Source organism: Tachyglossus aculeatus, chromosome 4, assembly GCF_015852505.1.
Source record: "Tachyglossus aculeatus isolate mTacAcu1 chromosome 4, mTacAcu1.pri, whole genome shotgun sequence".
NCBI lineage: Eukaryota > Metazoa > Chordata > Mammalia > Monotremata > Tachyglossidae > Tachyglossus > Tachyglossus aculeatus.
Genome location: NC_052069.1, coordinates 36,433,740 through 36,451,470, shown reverse-complemented (window position 1 = coordinate 36,451,470; position 17,731 = coordinate 36,433,740). Strand labels below are relative to the sequence as shown.

Below are 17,731 nucleotides of genomic sequence, written 5' to 3'. Positions count from 1 at the left end.
TTAGTATGTGCAGAGCACTGTACTAAGTGCTTACTATGTGCCGAGCACTTTACTAAGCGCTTAGGAGAGTACAATATAACAGGCACATTCCCTGCCCACAGTGAGCTTACAGTCTAGAGGGGGAGACAGACATTAATAGAAATAAAGAAATTTCAGAAATGAACATAAGTGCTGCCAGAGCTGTAACTCTGTTGGTCTAATGGCAATCAAATTTACAAGCCTGAGCATGGCCCCTGCCGGAGCACAGAGGAGATTGAGCGTGTATGACATCTGGTATATGGTTGTACAGATTTATTACTCTATTTATTTTACTTGTACATATTTTCTATTCTATTTATTTTGTTAATGATGTGCATCTAGCTTTATTTCTGTTTATTCCGATGACTTGACACCTGGCCACATGTTTTGTTTTGTTGTCTGTCTCCCCCTTCTAGACTGTGAGCCCGTTGTTGGGTAGGGACCATCTCTGTATGTTGCCAACTTGTACTTCCCAAGTGCTTAGTACAGTGCTCTGCACACAGTAAGTGCTCAATAAATACGATTGAATGAATTAATACAGCATCCTGCTTCAAAACCCCAAGCACTGGATGTGGTATAACTGTTCAATCAGAGCATGCCATCTCTCTGGGCCTGGCCAACCAGGAATCTAAAATATGGGGATAACACACTACTATTAAATGCCTTTTTAAATTTTATCATGAGGACTCTCCCAAATTCTTAGTATAGTGCTCTGCATAAAGTAAGCACTCTAAGTATGATTGAGTTTTTTAAAAATAGTATTTGTTGTGCACTTACTAAGAGCTAGACACTCTACTAAGCACTGCAGGAGATATAAGATAATCAGGTTGGACACAGTCCATCCCACATGGGGCTCACGGTCTTGATTCCTATTTTACAGATGAGGGAATTGAAGCACGGAGAAATGAAGTGACTTTCCCAAGATCACACGGCAGATCTTGGTGGAGCCGGGATTAGAATCCAAGTTCTGATTCCCAGGCCTGTGCTCTTTTCACTAGGCCATGCTGCTTCTTTATACTTCACAATAGTTCATGATACTTTGGGTTAGGTGGTTCAAGCATACCATCAAATTTCATGCCATGTCGTGTGTGTTTTTCATATGCTTTCTGGTGCTTTCAACACCATCGACTTTTCTTGAATGATGTCAAAGCCACCCCTTAGAAACACATCTCAAATCATACTGTTCTTTAAAGTAATGTAGTGCTTGAGAGGAAATTGTGTAGTTGAGATGTGGACCAAAGGAAGGACCAATCAGTCGATCAGTTGAGCGCTTACTGTGTGGAGAACACTGTAGACATGTTCCTGGCAATGAGTTTATAATCTAGAGCAGGAGGCAGACATTAATATTGCTCAGTAAATTACCAATAAATTAATTATGGAGCAGAGGGCGATGAATGTCCTGGAACCTGAAGAAGAAAGCAATTCACTACATTCCTTCATCTGAAAGCTTGGGGATTATATTCTCACAAACCCCCATTTTAAGGAGCGCCTGTGCTGTAGAATGCCTGGTGTCTGACGCCACACATGTTCTCACAAGCTGTCCCTTATGACAGCTTGGCGTTCTCTATCTAAACGGTATTGGGTTTTTGGGTGAGCCTTCCCTGACTACTTGACATTTTTTTGTCAAAATGGCTAGTGAAATCACGCATTCTAACAGAACAGCAGGCTGGTGAATAAAGCATAAGACTGGGGGTTAGGAAACCTGGGTTCTAATCCTGACTCTGCCACTTCTCTGCTTTGGGACTTTGGGCAAGTCACTTAACTTCTCTGAGCCTCAGTTTTCTCATCTGTAAAATGGGGGTTCAATACCCATTCTTCCTTCCCTTTAGACTGTGAGCCCCATGTGGGACAGGGAGTGAGTTCATTCATTTATTTAATCATATTCATTGGGCGCCTACTGTGTGCCAAGCACTGAACTAAGTACTTGGGAGAGTACACTACAACAACAGACACATTCCCTGCCCACAATGAGCTGTTCTGATTTTCCTCTATCATAGTGTTTAGTACAGTGCTGGGCACACAGTAAGCAGCATGACCCAGTGGATAGAGCATAAGCCTGGAGCACAAGAAAGACCTGGATTGTAAACCCTGCCTTGCCCTTGTCTGCTGCGTGACCTTTGGCTAATCACTTCACTTCTCTTTGCCTCAGTTACCTCGTCTGTAAAGTGGGGATTAAGACTGCAATCCCCATGTGGGACTGGGACTGTGTCCAACCCGATTACTTTGTATCAACCCCAGGGCTCAGGGAAGTGCCTGGCACATAGTGAGCACTTAACAAGTACCATTAGAAACCCCCACAAAACACTTATATACAATTATTCACACATGGATAGAATGGATAAAATGATGTTGGGGAGGTAGGGAGTGCCCTTCAGACAATATATTTAAGAATAGAATGTGATGCAGTGTCATAAGAAGCAGTCCCCATGATGTCACATCAAAGTAGGTGAGCGGTAAGGCAGAATTTCTTTAACACAAGGTTCTCGATGAGGTCCCAAGGGGCCAGGGAGAGTGTTGGATTCCCATCGATTCTGTTCATTCAATAGTATTTACTGAGCGCTTACTGTGTGCAGAGAGCACTGCTAAGTGCTTGGGATAGTACAGTATAGCAATAAACAGGCACATTCGCTGCCCACAATGAGCTTACAGTCTGGGGTGGGGGGAGACAGTCATAAATATAAATAAGTAAATTATAGCTATGGACAGAAATGCTGTGGGGCTGGGAACGGGGAACAAATAAAGGGAGCAAGACAGGGCAACATAGAAGGGAGTGGAGGAAGACAAAAAGGGGGCTTAGTCAGGGAAGGCCTCTTGGAGGAGATGTGCCTTCAATAAGGCTTTGAAGGCCGGGGGAGTTATTGTCTTTTGGATTTGAGGAGGATGGGTGTTTTAGGCTAGAGGCAGGATGAAGGCAAGGAGTTGGCAGCGAGATCCACCCCCTGGTGATGGATCTTTTCACCGGCCTTCTTTCCCTGTGACCCTAAAGTCTGGAAGGCTGGCAGTTTATAACTGCTTCTCCTGCCACGACTCTGTCATAGCTGCCACCTCAGCCCCCATCCCAATCGCTTCTGTCCCCCACCCTCCTTAAGCTTGCCAAGCATGAACAACTTCACAGGTGCTCAGAGAATCAAATAGGACCATAGTGGCCATTCATAGCAAAAGTATGATTTGAAGCAGTTTTTAATAATAATGTGTGGTATTAAGCGCTGTTATGTGCCAGACACTGTACTAAGTGCTGGGGTAGATACAAGCTAATCAAGTTGAACACAGTCCCTGTCCCACATGGGGCGCACAATCTTAATGCGTATTTTACGGATGAGGCAACTAAGGCACAGAGAAGTGAATTGACTTGCCCAAGGTCACACAGCATACAAGTGGCAGAGCTGGGATTAGAACCCAGGTCCTTCTGACTCTCAGGCCCGCAAAGCAAGTACTGGATTCACTTACTAGTCTTCAAATTATTTTCTGCTATTCTCTACACTTCAAGTGCAACAATTCGTAGCAGGCTTGCCTAGTGGTAAGAGCACGGGCCTCAGTGTCAGAGGACCTGGGTTCTCATCCTGGCTCCTCCACTTGTATGTATATGTCCTTGGAAAAGTCACTTCATTTCTCTGTGCCACAGTTACTTCCTCTGTACAATAAGGATTTATACTGTAAGCCCCATGTGGGATATGGACTGCGTTCAACCTGATTAGCTTGTATCTATCCCAATGCTTTGTACAGTGCTTGGCACATCACAAGCACTTAATAAATACCATAAAAATCATAGGGTAATTTAGTAGATTTCAGGGGCAATGAGATTCTTTACTGTAAGCTTCTTATGGATAGGGATCATGTCTATCTAATAATAATAATAACAACTGTGGCATTTGTTAAGCAGTTACTATGTGCCATATTATTATACTGTAGTATACTCTCCTAAATTCTTTGTACAGTGCTCTGCACTCAATAATCATTCAATAATGATTGTTGATTGATTTTATTGAATTAAGGGGAGATTCCAGCAATTTAGGGTATAACATGCCACATTTTCCTAGTGCATTCCTTATTTCTAGAGAGAAAGTTGTGTGCTTTTGAGAGGGCATTAATATTTGGGGGACACCGAAATCCATTTCGTCAATTACTTCTGTAAGGATTAGTCCCAGGCTATTTGACTGAATCAATCAATCAGTGGTATTTATTGAGTGCTTAGTGTGTACAGAACACTGAACTAAGCTCTTGGGAGAGAACAATACAACAGAATTGGCAGACACTGAATGTAAACATTTGGCAGTTGCTGAGGACCCTTTGTTTTGATATCAATTGTGTAATTGAATTAAAGAGGTTCTTTGATTTGATGGTTGTACCACCTTCACTGTCACCATCAAATCACGTTACGTTCTCACATACTCATGGTACTAGGCTCCGGGCTAGTTGTAGCCAATTTACCACAAAATACAAAGCATACTTTGTACACCCTGTCCGACACAAACACATAACAAACGCCTAGCAAGGCGTAATGATTTAAAACACAATCTCGCTGAACAAAGGAACAAAAGCTAGAATATTGTAATTTCCTTTTGTAATTGATTCTCCTGATTCTCAGAGTTGGCTTTTACCTTTCTCCCTGAAATCTCCTCAGTCCATCTCTTTGTCTCCCGCTTGCTCTGCTACCCTCATGCCGGGGTATCAAAGATGGAAGCGTTATTGGAGGCTACTTATGCCTGAGAGCTGAGATTAAATCCCTCTCCTTTTCAAGCCAGATGAGCAAATCTCCTGCTCGTGGAATTCTTTGAAACTGGCCACCAGCAGTACTTTGGAAATGGTTCCTTAAATGGCACTTAAAGAAATGAAACCCACTAAATATCTTACACTCGGGGAGCGTATAGAGCCAGAGAAAGGGAGACAGAAGTCTCTGTGTTCGGAGACTGAGCCCTTCCATTAAGGCTTTTAATTTGAGCACATAATTTGAGCAGTGCCATTGTGTCATTGGGCTTTATTGTTATCCCAGGCGTTCTAGATGATGTCATCTGGGTAACCAACCCAACAGCTGGGCAGCTTGAAATCCAAATTCTGTTGTGCATTGCCTCGTCAGACAGCTGAAAGCAAAGATCAACTTTTCTATGGGGGCTTTAGGAGGCAATCAAAACAACTCCATTCATTTCATTGAGATAGAAAATTGAGGTTTAGATTGTTTATGATTATTTTAGAGTGTGTCAAGTCTTGATCAGGGAAGGAATTTTAATGCTGGTTTCTCTGTCAACTTTCTGGAGAAGTTTCTGCAGTTTTCCTAATGGTGATGCTCCTGTACAGATCCAGATTCTGCAGGTATTTGTTCAGTTTACCATTTAGCAAGCCAGATCATTCCAGGGAGTCTCTGGAAGGTGAACTAGCCTTATGGCTTCTAGATTATGGCTTGAAAAATTACTTTTCCACTTTCCTAAAGAACTAGAAAGTTACTTTCACACAAACCTTGACAATTTGCAATTTGCTCCCTACTCTATCCTTATGGGAGTAGAGCCAAATAGTGATAACTTATTGAAATGCAGGGTACCATAGGGATATTAACTGCTTATTATATTTTCATTGTTAGTAGCGCCTCTACTTTGCTGGCCACATAATCATTGAGAAGAGGAGAATGTAAGAGATGCCTTTGCTGTTCGAGACCCACTGTCTATAATAATAATAATAATGGCATTTATTGAGCGCTTACTATGTGCAAAGTACTGATCTGTCTACCCAGACCAGTATTGTATTTCAGTCTTTGGCAACGTAGAGTGCTTCAAAAAGCCATGTTAGCTCTTGTTGTTTAGAAATATATAGTGCCAAATATTGATAACTTTTTGAAATGCAGTGTACCATAGGAATATTAACTGCTTATTATATTTTCATTGTTAGTAGTACCTCTACTTTGCTGGCCACATTATCACTGAGAAGAGGAGAATGTAAGAGATGCCTTTGCTGTTCGAGACCCACTGTCTATAATAATAATAATAATAATAATGGCATTTATTAAGCACTTACTATGTGCAAAGTACTGTTCTGTCTACCCAGACCAGTATTGTATTTCAGTCTTTGGCAACTTAGAGTGCTTCGAAAAGCCATGTTAACTCTTGTTGTTTAGAAATATATAGCGCCCATCACTTTTCCCCATCTCCATTCCTGATTATTCTGGAGTAGTTCATTTTGGACCACTCATCCATGAATGCATTCAAACCCCTTTTGATCCTTCTGATATTTTCTGCTTGACCTAGTTAATAGTGACAGTGACTCTGAAGAAAGAGGACTTTCATCGGGTAAGAAAAGAGGAAAGTGATACCACTGCTTTCTGGGTTTTTTTCAGTCTGCTGCCAGTATTTGCTATTTTACTTCATCCCTCCGTGATTAGCCCCCTGCTTCAGGCAAATCTAGAGTCTCTATGGCTCTATGAGAAACAACAGCTCATTGCGGGCAGGGAATGTGTTTGTCGGTGTGTTGTACTCTCCCCAAGCGTCTAGTACAGTACTTTAGTGAAGCAGCGTGGTATAGTGGATAGAGCACAGGCTTGGGAGTCAGAAGGTCATGGGTTCTAATCCCAGCTCTTCCTCTTGTCTGCTGTATGACCTTGGGCAAGTCACTTCACTTCTCTGGGCCTCAGTTACCTCATATATCAAATGAGGATTGAGACTGTGAGCCTCATGTGGGACAAGGACTGTGTCCAACCTGATTTACTTGTGTCCACTTCAGTGCTTAATACAGTGCCTGGCACATAGTAACTGCTTAACAAATGTCACAATTATTATTATTATTACTTTGCACACAGTAAGCGCTCAATAAATGAGTGAATGAATGAATGGAATGAATAATAATAATAATGTTGGCATTTGTTAAGCACTTACTATGTGCAAAGCACTGTTCTAAGCTGAAGAGCTGCCTGACGTCAGTGTCCCCTGTTTTAAAATTCCTCTCTCTCAATTACAAAAAAATTAAACATGTAATGAATGGCAGAAGTTGGGGGACACAGACCCACTGAGATACTCATATCTGACAGGCAATGACTCTTTCCCTCTTCAGAGCCTTACTGAAGCCACATCTCCTCCAAGAGGCCTTCCCCGACTAAGCCCTCCTTTCCCCTTCCCCCACTTCCTTCTGTGTCACCCTGATTTAATAATAATAATTATGATATTTGTTAAGCACTTACTATGTGCCAAGCACTGTTCTAAGTGCTGGGGTACATACAAGGTAATCAGGTTGTCCCATGTGGGGCTCACAGTCTTCATACCCATTTTACAGATGAGGTAACTGAGGCACAGAGAAGTTAAGTGGCTTGCCCAAGGTCACCCAGCAGACTAGTGGTGGAGCTGGGATTAGAACCCATGTGCTCCGACTCCCAAGTCCATGCTCTTTCCCCTAAGCCACGCTGCTTCTCTGCTTTGTTCCCTTCATTTATCCCCGATTCCCAGCCCCATAGCACTTATGTCCATATCTGTCATTTATTTATTTAGATTAACGGCCGTCTCCCCCTCTAAAGTGTAAGCTCGTTGTGGGCAGGGAATGTGTCTGTTTATTGTTGTACTGTACTCTCACAAGAGCTTAGTACAGTGCTCTGCACACAGTAAGCGCTCAATAAATATGATTGAATGAATGAGTGAATGCACTCCTTATGTTTTCCACCTGCTGATGGTGAAGGTTCCTTTTGTTTATTTTGAATTGCAATGGGTACATCGCATCCTAGTATTGTGGGATTTGGTGAACAGTTCCCTTCCTGTTTGTCCTGTTCATACTATTCATAATTTTATAGATCAATCAATCAGTAATTGTGGTATTAAGTCCTTACTATATGCCAAACACTGTTCTAAGCATTGGAGTAGATATAAGGTAATCAGGTTGGACTGCGTTCCTGTTCCGTGTGGGGCTCACATCCTTAATCCCCATTTTGCAGATGAAGTAACTGGGGTACAGAGAGGTGAAGTGAATTGCCCAAGATCAGAGCAGACAGGTGACAGAGAATTTGAGAGCTTATTCTGTGCAGAGTGCTGTACTGCATGCTTAGGAGACTGCAATAGAGTTGGTAGAAATTATCCCTACCCCCAAGGAGTTTACAATATAGGAGGGATAGTAGGGAGAAACCAACGGAACATGCTGAGAAGCAGCACGGCCTAGTGAGAAGCAGTGTGGGCTAGTGGAAAGAGCACGTGCCTGGGAATCAGAGGGCCAGGGCTCTAATCCCAGCTCTGCCAATTGCTTGCTCTGTGACCTTGGGCAAGTCACTTAACTTCTCTGTGCCTCAGTTTCCTCAACTGTAAAATGGGGATTAAAAACCTGCTCTCCCTCTTATTTAGATTATGAGCCCCATGTGGGACAAGGACTCTTGTTTCTGACCCAATTAATTTATACCTTCCCCAGCACTTAGAACAATGTTTGCCACATAATGAGTGCTTAACAAATACCATAAAATGCAAAACAAAAACTAACATCAGTTATGGGAGTGTGTACTTAAATGCTTAGATAAGGTGGAATTGCCCAAGTAGGAGTTTAGGGGGAAATAGGGGGTGGAGATTCAAGATTCATCAGGGAAGACCTGGAGGAGCTATGATTGCAGAAGGAAGTTGAAAATGAGAACAGGGGCCTGCTAGCTGGATAGGGGTCCCAGGTAGAAGGGAGGGTGTGAGCCAGGGATCAGAGGTGAGAAAGATTTAGTCAGTCATATTTATTGAGCGCTTACTATGTGCAGAACACTGTGCTAAGTGCTTGGAAAGTACAATACAGCAATACAGTCCCCGCTCATAACCCGGCTTTTAGTCTAGAAGAGAACAAGGCACTGCGAGTAGTTACTGTTGATCAATTGTACTCTTCCAAGTGCTTAGTACAGTGCTCTGCACAGAGTAAGCGCTCAGTCAATCAGATTTATTGAGTGCTTATTCTGTGCAGAGCACTGTACTAAGCACTTGGGGGTGTGCAATAGAAGTCATTTCGTGCCCACAAAGAGCTTTTAGTTTAGAAGGGGAGAGAGACATTAAAATAAATACGTGTGGGATCATCTTTCTAAAGAAACGTTCAGGAATTGTCACCTTGCTCCTCCAAAATCTCCAGTTGTTGCCTTTCTACCTCCATAACAAACAAAAACTGCTCACCATTAGCTTCAAAGGGCTCTATCTTCTCACCCCCTCCTACCTCACCTCACTTCTCTCCCTCTACAGCCCAGCCCACACTCTTCGCTCCTCTGCTGCTAACCTTCTCACTGTGCTTCATTCTTTCCTTTCTCACCATCGATCCCTGGCCCATGTCCTACCTCTGACCTGGAATGCCCTCTCTCCTCAAATCCGACATACAATCACACCTCCCTGCTTCAAAGTTTTACGAAGACATATCTCCTTCAAGAGGCCTTCCCCCACTTTTCCTCATCTCCCACTCCCTTCTGTGTCATCCTAAACTGCTCCCTTGCTCTTCCCCTCTTCATCCCCAAAGCACATATATAACATATCTATATATATCTATAATTTAATTTATTTATATTGATGTCTGTTCATTTGTATCAATGTCTGTCTTCCCGCCCCCTCTGGACCGTGAGCTCGTTATGAGCAGGGATTGTCCCTCTTTATTGCTATATTGTACTTTCCCAAGCGCTTAATACAGTGTTCTGCACACAGTAAGTGCTTAATAAATATGAACGAGTGAATGAGTGAATATAAATAGATGCTGAGGGGCTGAGATTGGGGTGAATATCAAGCGCTTAAAGGATAAGCACTTTAAAGTTGATGGTAAGGAGTTTCTGCTGGATGTGGAAGCGGGTGGACAGTCACTGGAGGTTATTGAGGGTGACATGGACTTAACAGTTTTGTAAGAAAATGATCAGGGCAGCATATTGGTGTATGGACTGGAGAGGGGAGAGACAGGATGGAGGGAGGTCAGCGAGGAGGCAGATAATAATAATAATAATAATCATGGCATTTATTAAGCAATTACTATGTGCAAAGCACAGTTCTAAGCGCTGGGGAGGTTACAAGGTGATCAGGTTATCCCATGGGGGGCTCACAGTCTTTATCCCCATTTTACAGATGAGATAACTGAGGCACAAAGAAGTTAAGTGGCTTGCCCAAAGTCACACAGCTGATAATTGGTGGGGCTGTGATTTGAACTTATGACCTCTGACTCCAAACCCATGCTTTTTTTCACTGAGCCACGCTGCTTCTCATGGTAGCCAGGGCGGGACATGATAATTGCTTGTTTCAGCATAACAGCAGTTTCAGTGGGGAGCGGAGGGTGGATTTTAGCCATTTTATGAAGGTAGAACTGGCCAAATTTGGTACAGATTGAATATGTGGGTTTAAATGAGAAAGATAATGAGGATGATATCAAGGTTACATGCTTGTGAGACAGGAAGGGTGGTGGTGCTGTCTACAGTGATGAGAAAGCTATAATTCTATTTATTGTGACAGTTTTGACCCCTGTCTATATGTTTTGTTTCTGTCTCCGCCTTCTAGACTGTGAGCCCGTTGTTGGGTAGGGACCATCTCTAGGTGTTGCCGACTTGTACTTCCCAAACGCTTAGTATAGTGCTCTGCACACAGTAAGCGCTCAATAAATACGATTGAATGAATGTGGAAAGACTCCCCCTCTAGATGGTAAGCTCATTGTGAGCAGGGAGTGTATTTGTTTATTGTTGTACTATACTCTCCCAAGTGCTTAGTACAGTGCTCTGCACATAGTAAGTGCTCAATAAATACGATTGAAGGAATGAAAGAGCACAGGCCTGGGAGTCAAAGGACTTGGGTTCTAATCCTGCCTCCACAAAATGCCTGCTGAGTGACTAGGGCAAGTCACTTAACATTTTTGTGATTCAGTTACCTCATCTGTAAACTGGGGATTCAGGACCTGCTAATAATAATAATAATAATAATAATAATAATAATAATAATAATAATAATAATAATAATAATAATAATAACAACATTTATTAAGAACTTACTATGTGCAAAGCACTGTTCTAAGCGCTGGGGAGTTTACAAGGTGATCAGGTTGTCCCATGGGGGGCTCACAGTCTTCATCCCCATTTTACAGATGAGGGAACTGAGGCCCAGAAAAGTGAATCAATCAATCAATCAATCGTATTTATTGAGCACTTACTATGTGCAGAGCACTGTACTAAGCACTTGGGAAGTACAAATTGGCAACACACAGAGACAGTCCCTACCCAACAGTGGGCTCACAGTCTAAGTGACTTGCCCAAAGTGACTAAGTGAAGTGACTTGCCCAAAGTCACACAGCTGACAATTGGCGAAGTCGGGATTTGAACCCCTGACCTCTGACTCCAAAGCCCGTGTTCTTTACATTGAGCCACGCTGCTTCTTCCTGCTTAGATTGTGAGCCCTGCAAGGGAGCGGGACTGAGTCCTACATGATCATTCTCTATCTGCCCTAGCGATTAGTACAGTGCCTGGTGTATAGTAAGTGTTTAACAAATACCACAATTTTTATTATTATGATTAGTTTGGGTGGGAAGATTAGTTCTGTTTTGGACATGTTGAATTTGAGAGAGAGAGAGAGAGAGTTCAGGGCTTGAGAAGTAGATTTGGGAATCATCTGTGTAGAGATGGTAGTTGAAACTGTGGCAGTGAATATGTTACCCAAAAGAGTGGGTGTAGATGAAGAATGAATGGGAACCCAGAACTGAGACTTGAGGCACTCTCACAGTTAGGTGGGAGGCAGAGGAGGCCTGTGAAAGAGACTGTGAAAGAGAGACCAGAGAGATAGGAGGAGAACCAGGAGAGGATAGTGTCAGTGGAGCCGAGGTCATCATCATCATCATCAATTGTATTTATTGAGTGCTTACTGTGTGCAGAGCACTGTACTAAGCGCTTGGGAAGTACAAGATGGCAACATATAGAGACAGTCCCTACCCAACAGTGGGCTCACAGTCTAAAACGGGGAGACAGAGAACAAAACCAAACATACTAACAAAATAAAATAAGTAGAATAGATATGTACAAGTAAAATAAATAAATAAATAAATAAATAGAGTAACAAATATGTACAAACATATATACATATATACAGGTGCTGTGGGGAAGGGAAGGAGGTAAGATGGGGGGATGGAGAGGGGCACGAGGGGGAGAGGAAGGAAGGGGCTCAGTCTGGGAAGGCCTCCTGGAGGAGGTGAGCTCTCAGTAGGGCCTTGAAGGGAGGAAGAGAGCTAGCTTGGCGGATGGGCAGAGGGAGGGCATTCCAGGCCTGGGGGATGACGTGGGCCGGGCGTGAGATAAGAGAAGCAGCGTGGCTTAGTGGAAAGAGCACAGGCTTGGGAGTCAGAGGTTGTGAGTTCTAATCCCGGCTCCGGCACTTGTCAGCTGTGTGACTTTGGTCAAGTCACTTCACTTCTCTGTGCCTCAGTTCCCTCATCTGGAAAATGGGGATTAAGACTGTGAGCCCCACATGGGACAACCTGATTACCCTGTATCCACCCCAGTGCTTAGCACAGTGCCTGGCACATAGTAAGCACTTAACAAATACCATCATCATCATCTTTCCAGAAGGGAGTGGTCAACAGTGTCAAAGGCAGCTGAGAGGTTGAGGAGAATTAGAATGGAAGCAGGGGCCAATGAATTTGGCAAGAAGAAGGTCATTGGTGACCTTAAACTGGCCTGTTTCCGTGGAGTGAAGAGCTTGGAAGCCAGTTGGAGGGGGTCAAGGAGAGAATTGGAGGAGAAGAAATGGAGGCAGCAGGTGGAATTTGGAGAGGAATAATAGGATGGTAGGTAGATTCAGGGGTTATCTGTGAGGGAGTTGGCAGTTTCGGCAATGGGAGCAGGATAGTTCCCCAAGGAAACTATAGAAGCAGTGTGGACTCCTGGAGAGAGCATGGGCCTGGGGACCACTTGTCAGCTGAGTGATCTAGGACAAATCACTAAACTTCTCTGTACCTCAGGTACTTCATCTGTAAAATGGAGATGAAGACTGAGACCCCTACTTGGGACAGGGACTGTGTCCGATCCGATTACTTTGTATCTACCCCAGTGCTTAGTACAGTGCCTGGTACATAGTAAGCGCTTAACAAATATCACAATTATTAATTATTAAGGAAGTGGGCGTGAATGGAAAATAGAAGGGGACCCTGAACTGAGCTTTTGAGGAACCTACACAATTGGGAGGTGGGAACCATGGAAAGAGTCAAAGGAGGAGTTTCCAGAGATGTAATCAATTAATGGTATTTATTGGGCGCTTACCATGTGCAGAGCACTGTACTAAATGCTTGGAAAAGTATAATGCAAGAGAGTCGGTAGACACACAATGAGCTTTCAGTCTAGAGGGGAAGGCAGACATTAATATAAAAAAATGAATGGGTTCTAATCCTGACTCTGCCACTTCTCTGCTGCGTGACCTTGGGCAAGTCACTTCACTTCTCTGGGCCTCAGTTACCTCAGCTTTAAAATGGGGATTGAGACTGAGCCCCACATAAGACAGGGAGTGTCCAACCCGATTTGCTTGCGTCCACCCCAGCGCTTAGTACAGTGCCTGGCATATAGTAAGAACTTAACAAATGCCACAGTTATTATTATAAATAATTTCTAATGCATAATTATAGATAGATACTTAAGTGCTGTGGGGTTGAGGGTGGGCAAATTTCAAATGCTCAAATGTCTAAGTGTGCAGGCGATGCAGAAGGGTGAGGGAGCTGGGAAAAAGAAGGCTTGACTCAGGGAAGGCCTCTTGGAGGAGATGTGACTTTAATAATGCTTTGAACGTGGGCAGAGAGGTGGTCTGGCATGTGTGGAGGGGATGGCAATTCCAGCCTAAGGGGAGGGCGTGGGAAAAGGGATGGCAATGAGATAGATGAGATTGGGGCACAGTGAGTAAACTGGTACTGGAGGAGTGAAGTTTGTGGGCTGGGCTCTAAAGGGAGATCAGGGAGGTTAGGTAGGAGGAGGTGAGCTGATTGAGGATTTTGAAGCTGATGGAAGGAGTTTCTGTGAGATGCAGAGGTGGATGGGCAACCACTGGAGGTGCTTGATGATAGGGAGACAAGGATTGAATGTTTCGAACAATGATCTGGGCAGCAGAGTGAAGTATGGACTGGACTGGTGTGGGAGAGGCAGGGAGGTCAGAGAGGAGGCTGATGCCGTAAGCAAGGTGGGATAGGATAAGTGCTTGGATCAGCATGGAGGCAGTTAAGATGGAGAAGAAAGGACCAATTTTAGCAATAGAACCGACCAGATTTGGTGTCAGATTGAGTATGTGGGTTGAATGAGAGAGATGAGTCAAGTACATCACCAAAGTTACGGGCTTGTGAGGTAGGGAGGATAGTGGTATTGTCTACAAGGATGGGAAGAGACTCCCCCTCTTCAAGAGACCTAGGAGAACAAATAGAGGACTGTGTCAGAGAATGTGGAGGTAGCAGTTGAAACTTAAGAACCAGGATTTTGATACTGAAAGTGATTAGGTAGTGGAAGGGAGAAGATTCTTTTAGGCTATGGAGATAATGCCTATCATTGTTTAAGGAAGATTATATACATGTTTGTCAAAATAGGGGGCATTATTTTAATTGAAGTTATTCTTTTTCTTTTTCAGGGTACTTCCTCTTCCAATAGATTTACTGGAGTCTGAGGATTTTTTCCCTCTGAGATGGCATGACGCAAAGTTGTAGTGGTTTTCGGCTGTGTGCCTAAGCTGCTAAGGCCGTTAGAGTTTTCCACGAGCCTGGGACAGCCGTCACAGACATCTTCTATATCATCACTGGTCATAATGCCATCCCTGCCTAATGATGGAGGTAGGCAATCGGTGAAACAATAATGTATTATGTGAAAAGCGTAACAGGATACATATTTAACCTGATGAGAAATCAGGAAAAAAAATGGAATTTTTCACCGTATTTTGAATAAGATAAAACCTATTTTAAATGAAAGGAAACCATTTTTTGAGTTTTGGTTACCCAGGCCATCTTTCAGTGGAAGTTTCTTTAAAAGCAACTTACTGGGATCAATGGAAAACCCTATGTGGGATTTTTATTTGTAAAGAAGTCTTATCAGGAAGTCGTTTTAGTAGATCTAGATTTGATGATTTCTTGTCTTGTCTTATGATGTCGAGTCATTTCTGACCCATAGAGACACCAAAGACACATCGCTCCCTGAACACCCCACTCTACACCTGCAATCATTCTGGTAGTGGATCTGTAGAGTTTTCTTGGTAAAAATCTGGAAGTGGTTTACCATTGCTGCCTTCTACGCAGTAAACTCGAGTTCCGCCATTGACTATCTCTCTTCCATGCTGCTGCTGCCCAGCATGGGTGAGCTTTGACTTGTAGCAGATTGCCTTCCACTCGCTAGCCACTGCCCAAGGTAGGAATGGAATGGATAGGCCTCTGCTTGACTCTCCCTCCCGTAGCTGAGACTGGTAGAGTACTGGAAACTCTCCAGGTGCATCGCTGAGAGGGGTTGATGATTTCACTGCATGTATTTTATGGTGTCCTGGTTTGTCGACTGCAGTCGTGCCTGATTTTTATATTGTTTTTGAAAGACATTCCAGGGTCTTCCCGCTTGAACCTCTCTTCAGATTTGCCTTATCAAAGTACGATTAAAAGTAAAGTCAGAAAGAAGAAAAAGAACGGAATCATCACGGCGAACGTTGCTGGAACAAAATATGAAATTGGTAGGATTTTCTGTTTTTAGTGAACTTTGACCCTTGCTCTAGGGAGAAATCAACAGTAAGGAAGTAAGGTGGAAGAGCTAAAATCAGGTGGCAATAGAAAGGCATAAATATTATTAGTTATTATAGATTACATTTCCTTCCTTTAACTGCTTAGTGGTGTTTTTATGGTTATTAATGCCATATCAATAAAAATAGAAATAATAATCAGAAGTAATGCTTTAGTTACAAATAACACGTGTATTGTTATGTAAAGTTCTAATTAACTATACAGTTACAGAAGCTCTAATGCTCAGTGTGTAGGCCTCTAATTATTATATCACCATGTCCTCGGGAAACTGTAGGACTTTTATTTCTTGTTAGGGCTATCATTAGGTTTAATCTTAGACTTGAAAAATCATTTGTGATCTCGATTACAAATGAAAATTAATTGCTAGTTGTATTACCAACTTCTTATTGGGTGTTTTTTTTTTGTTGTTGTTGTTAAAAAGGGGAAAAATGAAAGATAGCCAAGTTCTTAATACTGGAACTTGAGCTGCAGAACAAAATCTTTACCCCAAATTCATGAGAGCTTCTGAATCAATCAATCAGTAGTATTTATTGAGCACTTAGTGTGTGCAGTGCACTGTACTTAACACTTGGGAGAGAACAATACAACAGAGTTGCTAGCCATGTTCCCTGCCCATTATGAACTCACTGTCTAGAGCAGGGTTTACAATCCACAGTGAAACCTTGCTTAGCTTTTATGAATTAGAGTCCCATTTTTGTATAAATGCATTTGGGATAATGCTCATCTTATCAAGAATATTGAGAGGGAATAGTAATGGGTATTTTCATATTGCCCTACTTCTAAGGCTTGTAAAACCTTCCACAAATATGTATAATTATCCCCAAGGTACCAACATGGATTTAGCACTTAGATGAGATGAAATTCAGCTTTTCTTCTTTTAGGAACATCTGTATTGGAAGGATATCTATGGGTGCAAGGCAAAGATTTTTTAGCAAAGATTTTGAATGTAAACCATCAAGGAGCTCTTATTTTAAGGACACGTGTCAAAAATTTGCACATAGTAAGCGCTTAATAAATGCCATCATTATTAAAAAGATCACTCTCTGGAATGGTCGATTGTCCTCTTGAGCACATTCGTTGTATTTCAAAAGCTTCATTTTTCTTGGTATTCAAGTAGAATAATATTAATTTAGTGTGTCATTTGGTTGTCTGCCATTGAAGTTTTTGATGCTTAGCCGTTGTAATACTAACTCTGAATATGCAATTTTAATTTCAGAATAGAAAAAACATGAGTTCTTTATATGCGTCTTCCTATAGTTTCTGTTTGAGGGACTGTAGGAGGTCCTGCTATCTTTAGACATTACTAAATTTAACAAAAGTTCATGAAAATTCATCATGCTATTACATTGCACCCCAATAAAAAGAACGTACGAATTAAAACCAAACATCCCCTTTCATAGTAGTGATCAAACTAAGAATTGTGAAGTCAAAAGACACCATTACTATTCCAAGCTTAAACCTCATCAATCAATTAGGCAGGACTAAGCAAAGAAAGTGACTGAGGTCAGGATCACCCTTTGACATATAAATTAACTGAGTTTTCTTAGGGCTAATTAATCAAGAAATGCAGTTGGCTGTTTATGATATGTATTTCCCAACAATTCTTAATATAAACATGTGCAGGAAACTTCAGGAGACCTACATGATCAAGTCATTGTCTCCAGATTCCTCCCCATACCATAAATTAATTGTGGTTAAGTGAAAAAATAGGGTAGAAAGAACATTGATTTTTTGAAATGTGGTGTTGGAGAAGCAGCGTGGCTCAGTGGAAAGAGCACAGGCTTTGGAGTCAGAGGTCAGGGGTTCAAATCCCAGCTCTGCCAATTGTCAGCTGTGTGACTTTGGGCAAGTCACTTCACTTCTCTGTGCCTCGGTTACCTCATCTGTAAAATGGGGTTTGACTGTGAGCCCCCGGTGGGACAACCTGATCACCTTGTAACATCCCCAGCACTTAGAACAGTGCTTGGCACATAGTAAGCACTTAACAAATGCCATCATTATTATTATTATTCTCTTACCATCTAATACAAAAATAACCCGAGGAAGC

At 42.5% G+C, this 17,731-nt stretch overlaps 1 protein-coding gene and 1 non-coding gene across 14 annotated transcripts in view; one reads left to right on the top strand and one right to left on the bottom strand.

Annotated features, from left to right (window-relative positions):
* Positions 1–17,731, top strand: part of TTLL7 (tubulin tyrosine ligase like 7) — a 190,764-nt gene that overhangs the window by 49,266 nt on the left and 123,767 nt on the right. For 7 of the 13 annotated variants that reach the window (XM_038745506.1, XM_038745509.1, XM_038745505.1 and 4 more), the window contains exons 1-3: positions 5,125–5,325; positions 14,541–14,739; positions 15,486–15,617. In XM_038745506.1, coding sequence (XP_038601434.1) covers positions 14,715–14,739; positions 15,486–15,617 — 157 coding nt within the window. In that variant the 5' untranslated portion in view covers positions 5,125–5,325; positions 14,541–14,714. Of the gene's footprint in view, positions 1–5,124; positions 5,326–5,895; positions 5,943–6,251; positions 6,294–14,540; positions 14,740–15,485; positions 15,618–17,731 lie in introns of those variants that run through there. The other 6 variants (XM_038745502.1, XM_038745501.1, XM_038745499.1 and 3 more) reach the window with 4 other exon arrangements.
* On the bottom strand, positions 15,266–15,403 carry LOC119927790. Its single transcript, XR_005450761.1, has one exon. It is a non-coding gene; the product is annotated as a small nucleolar RNA SNORA7 (small nucleolar RNA).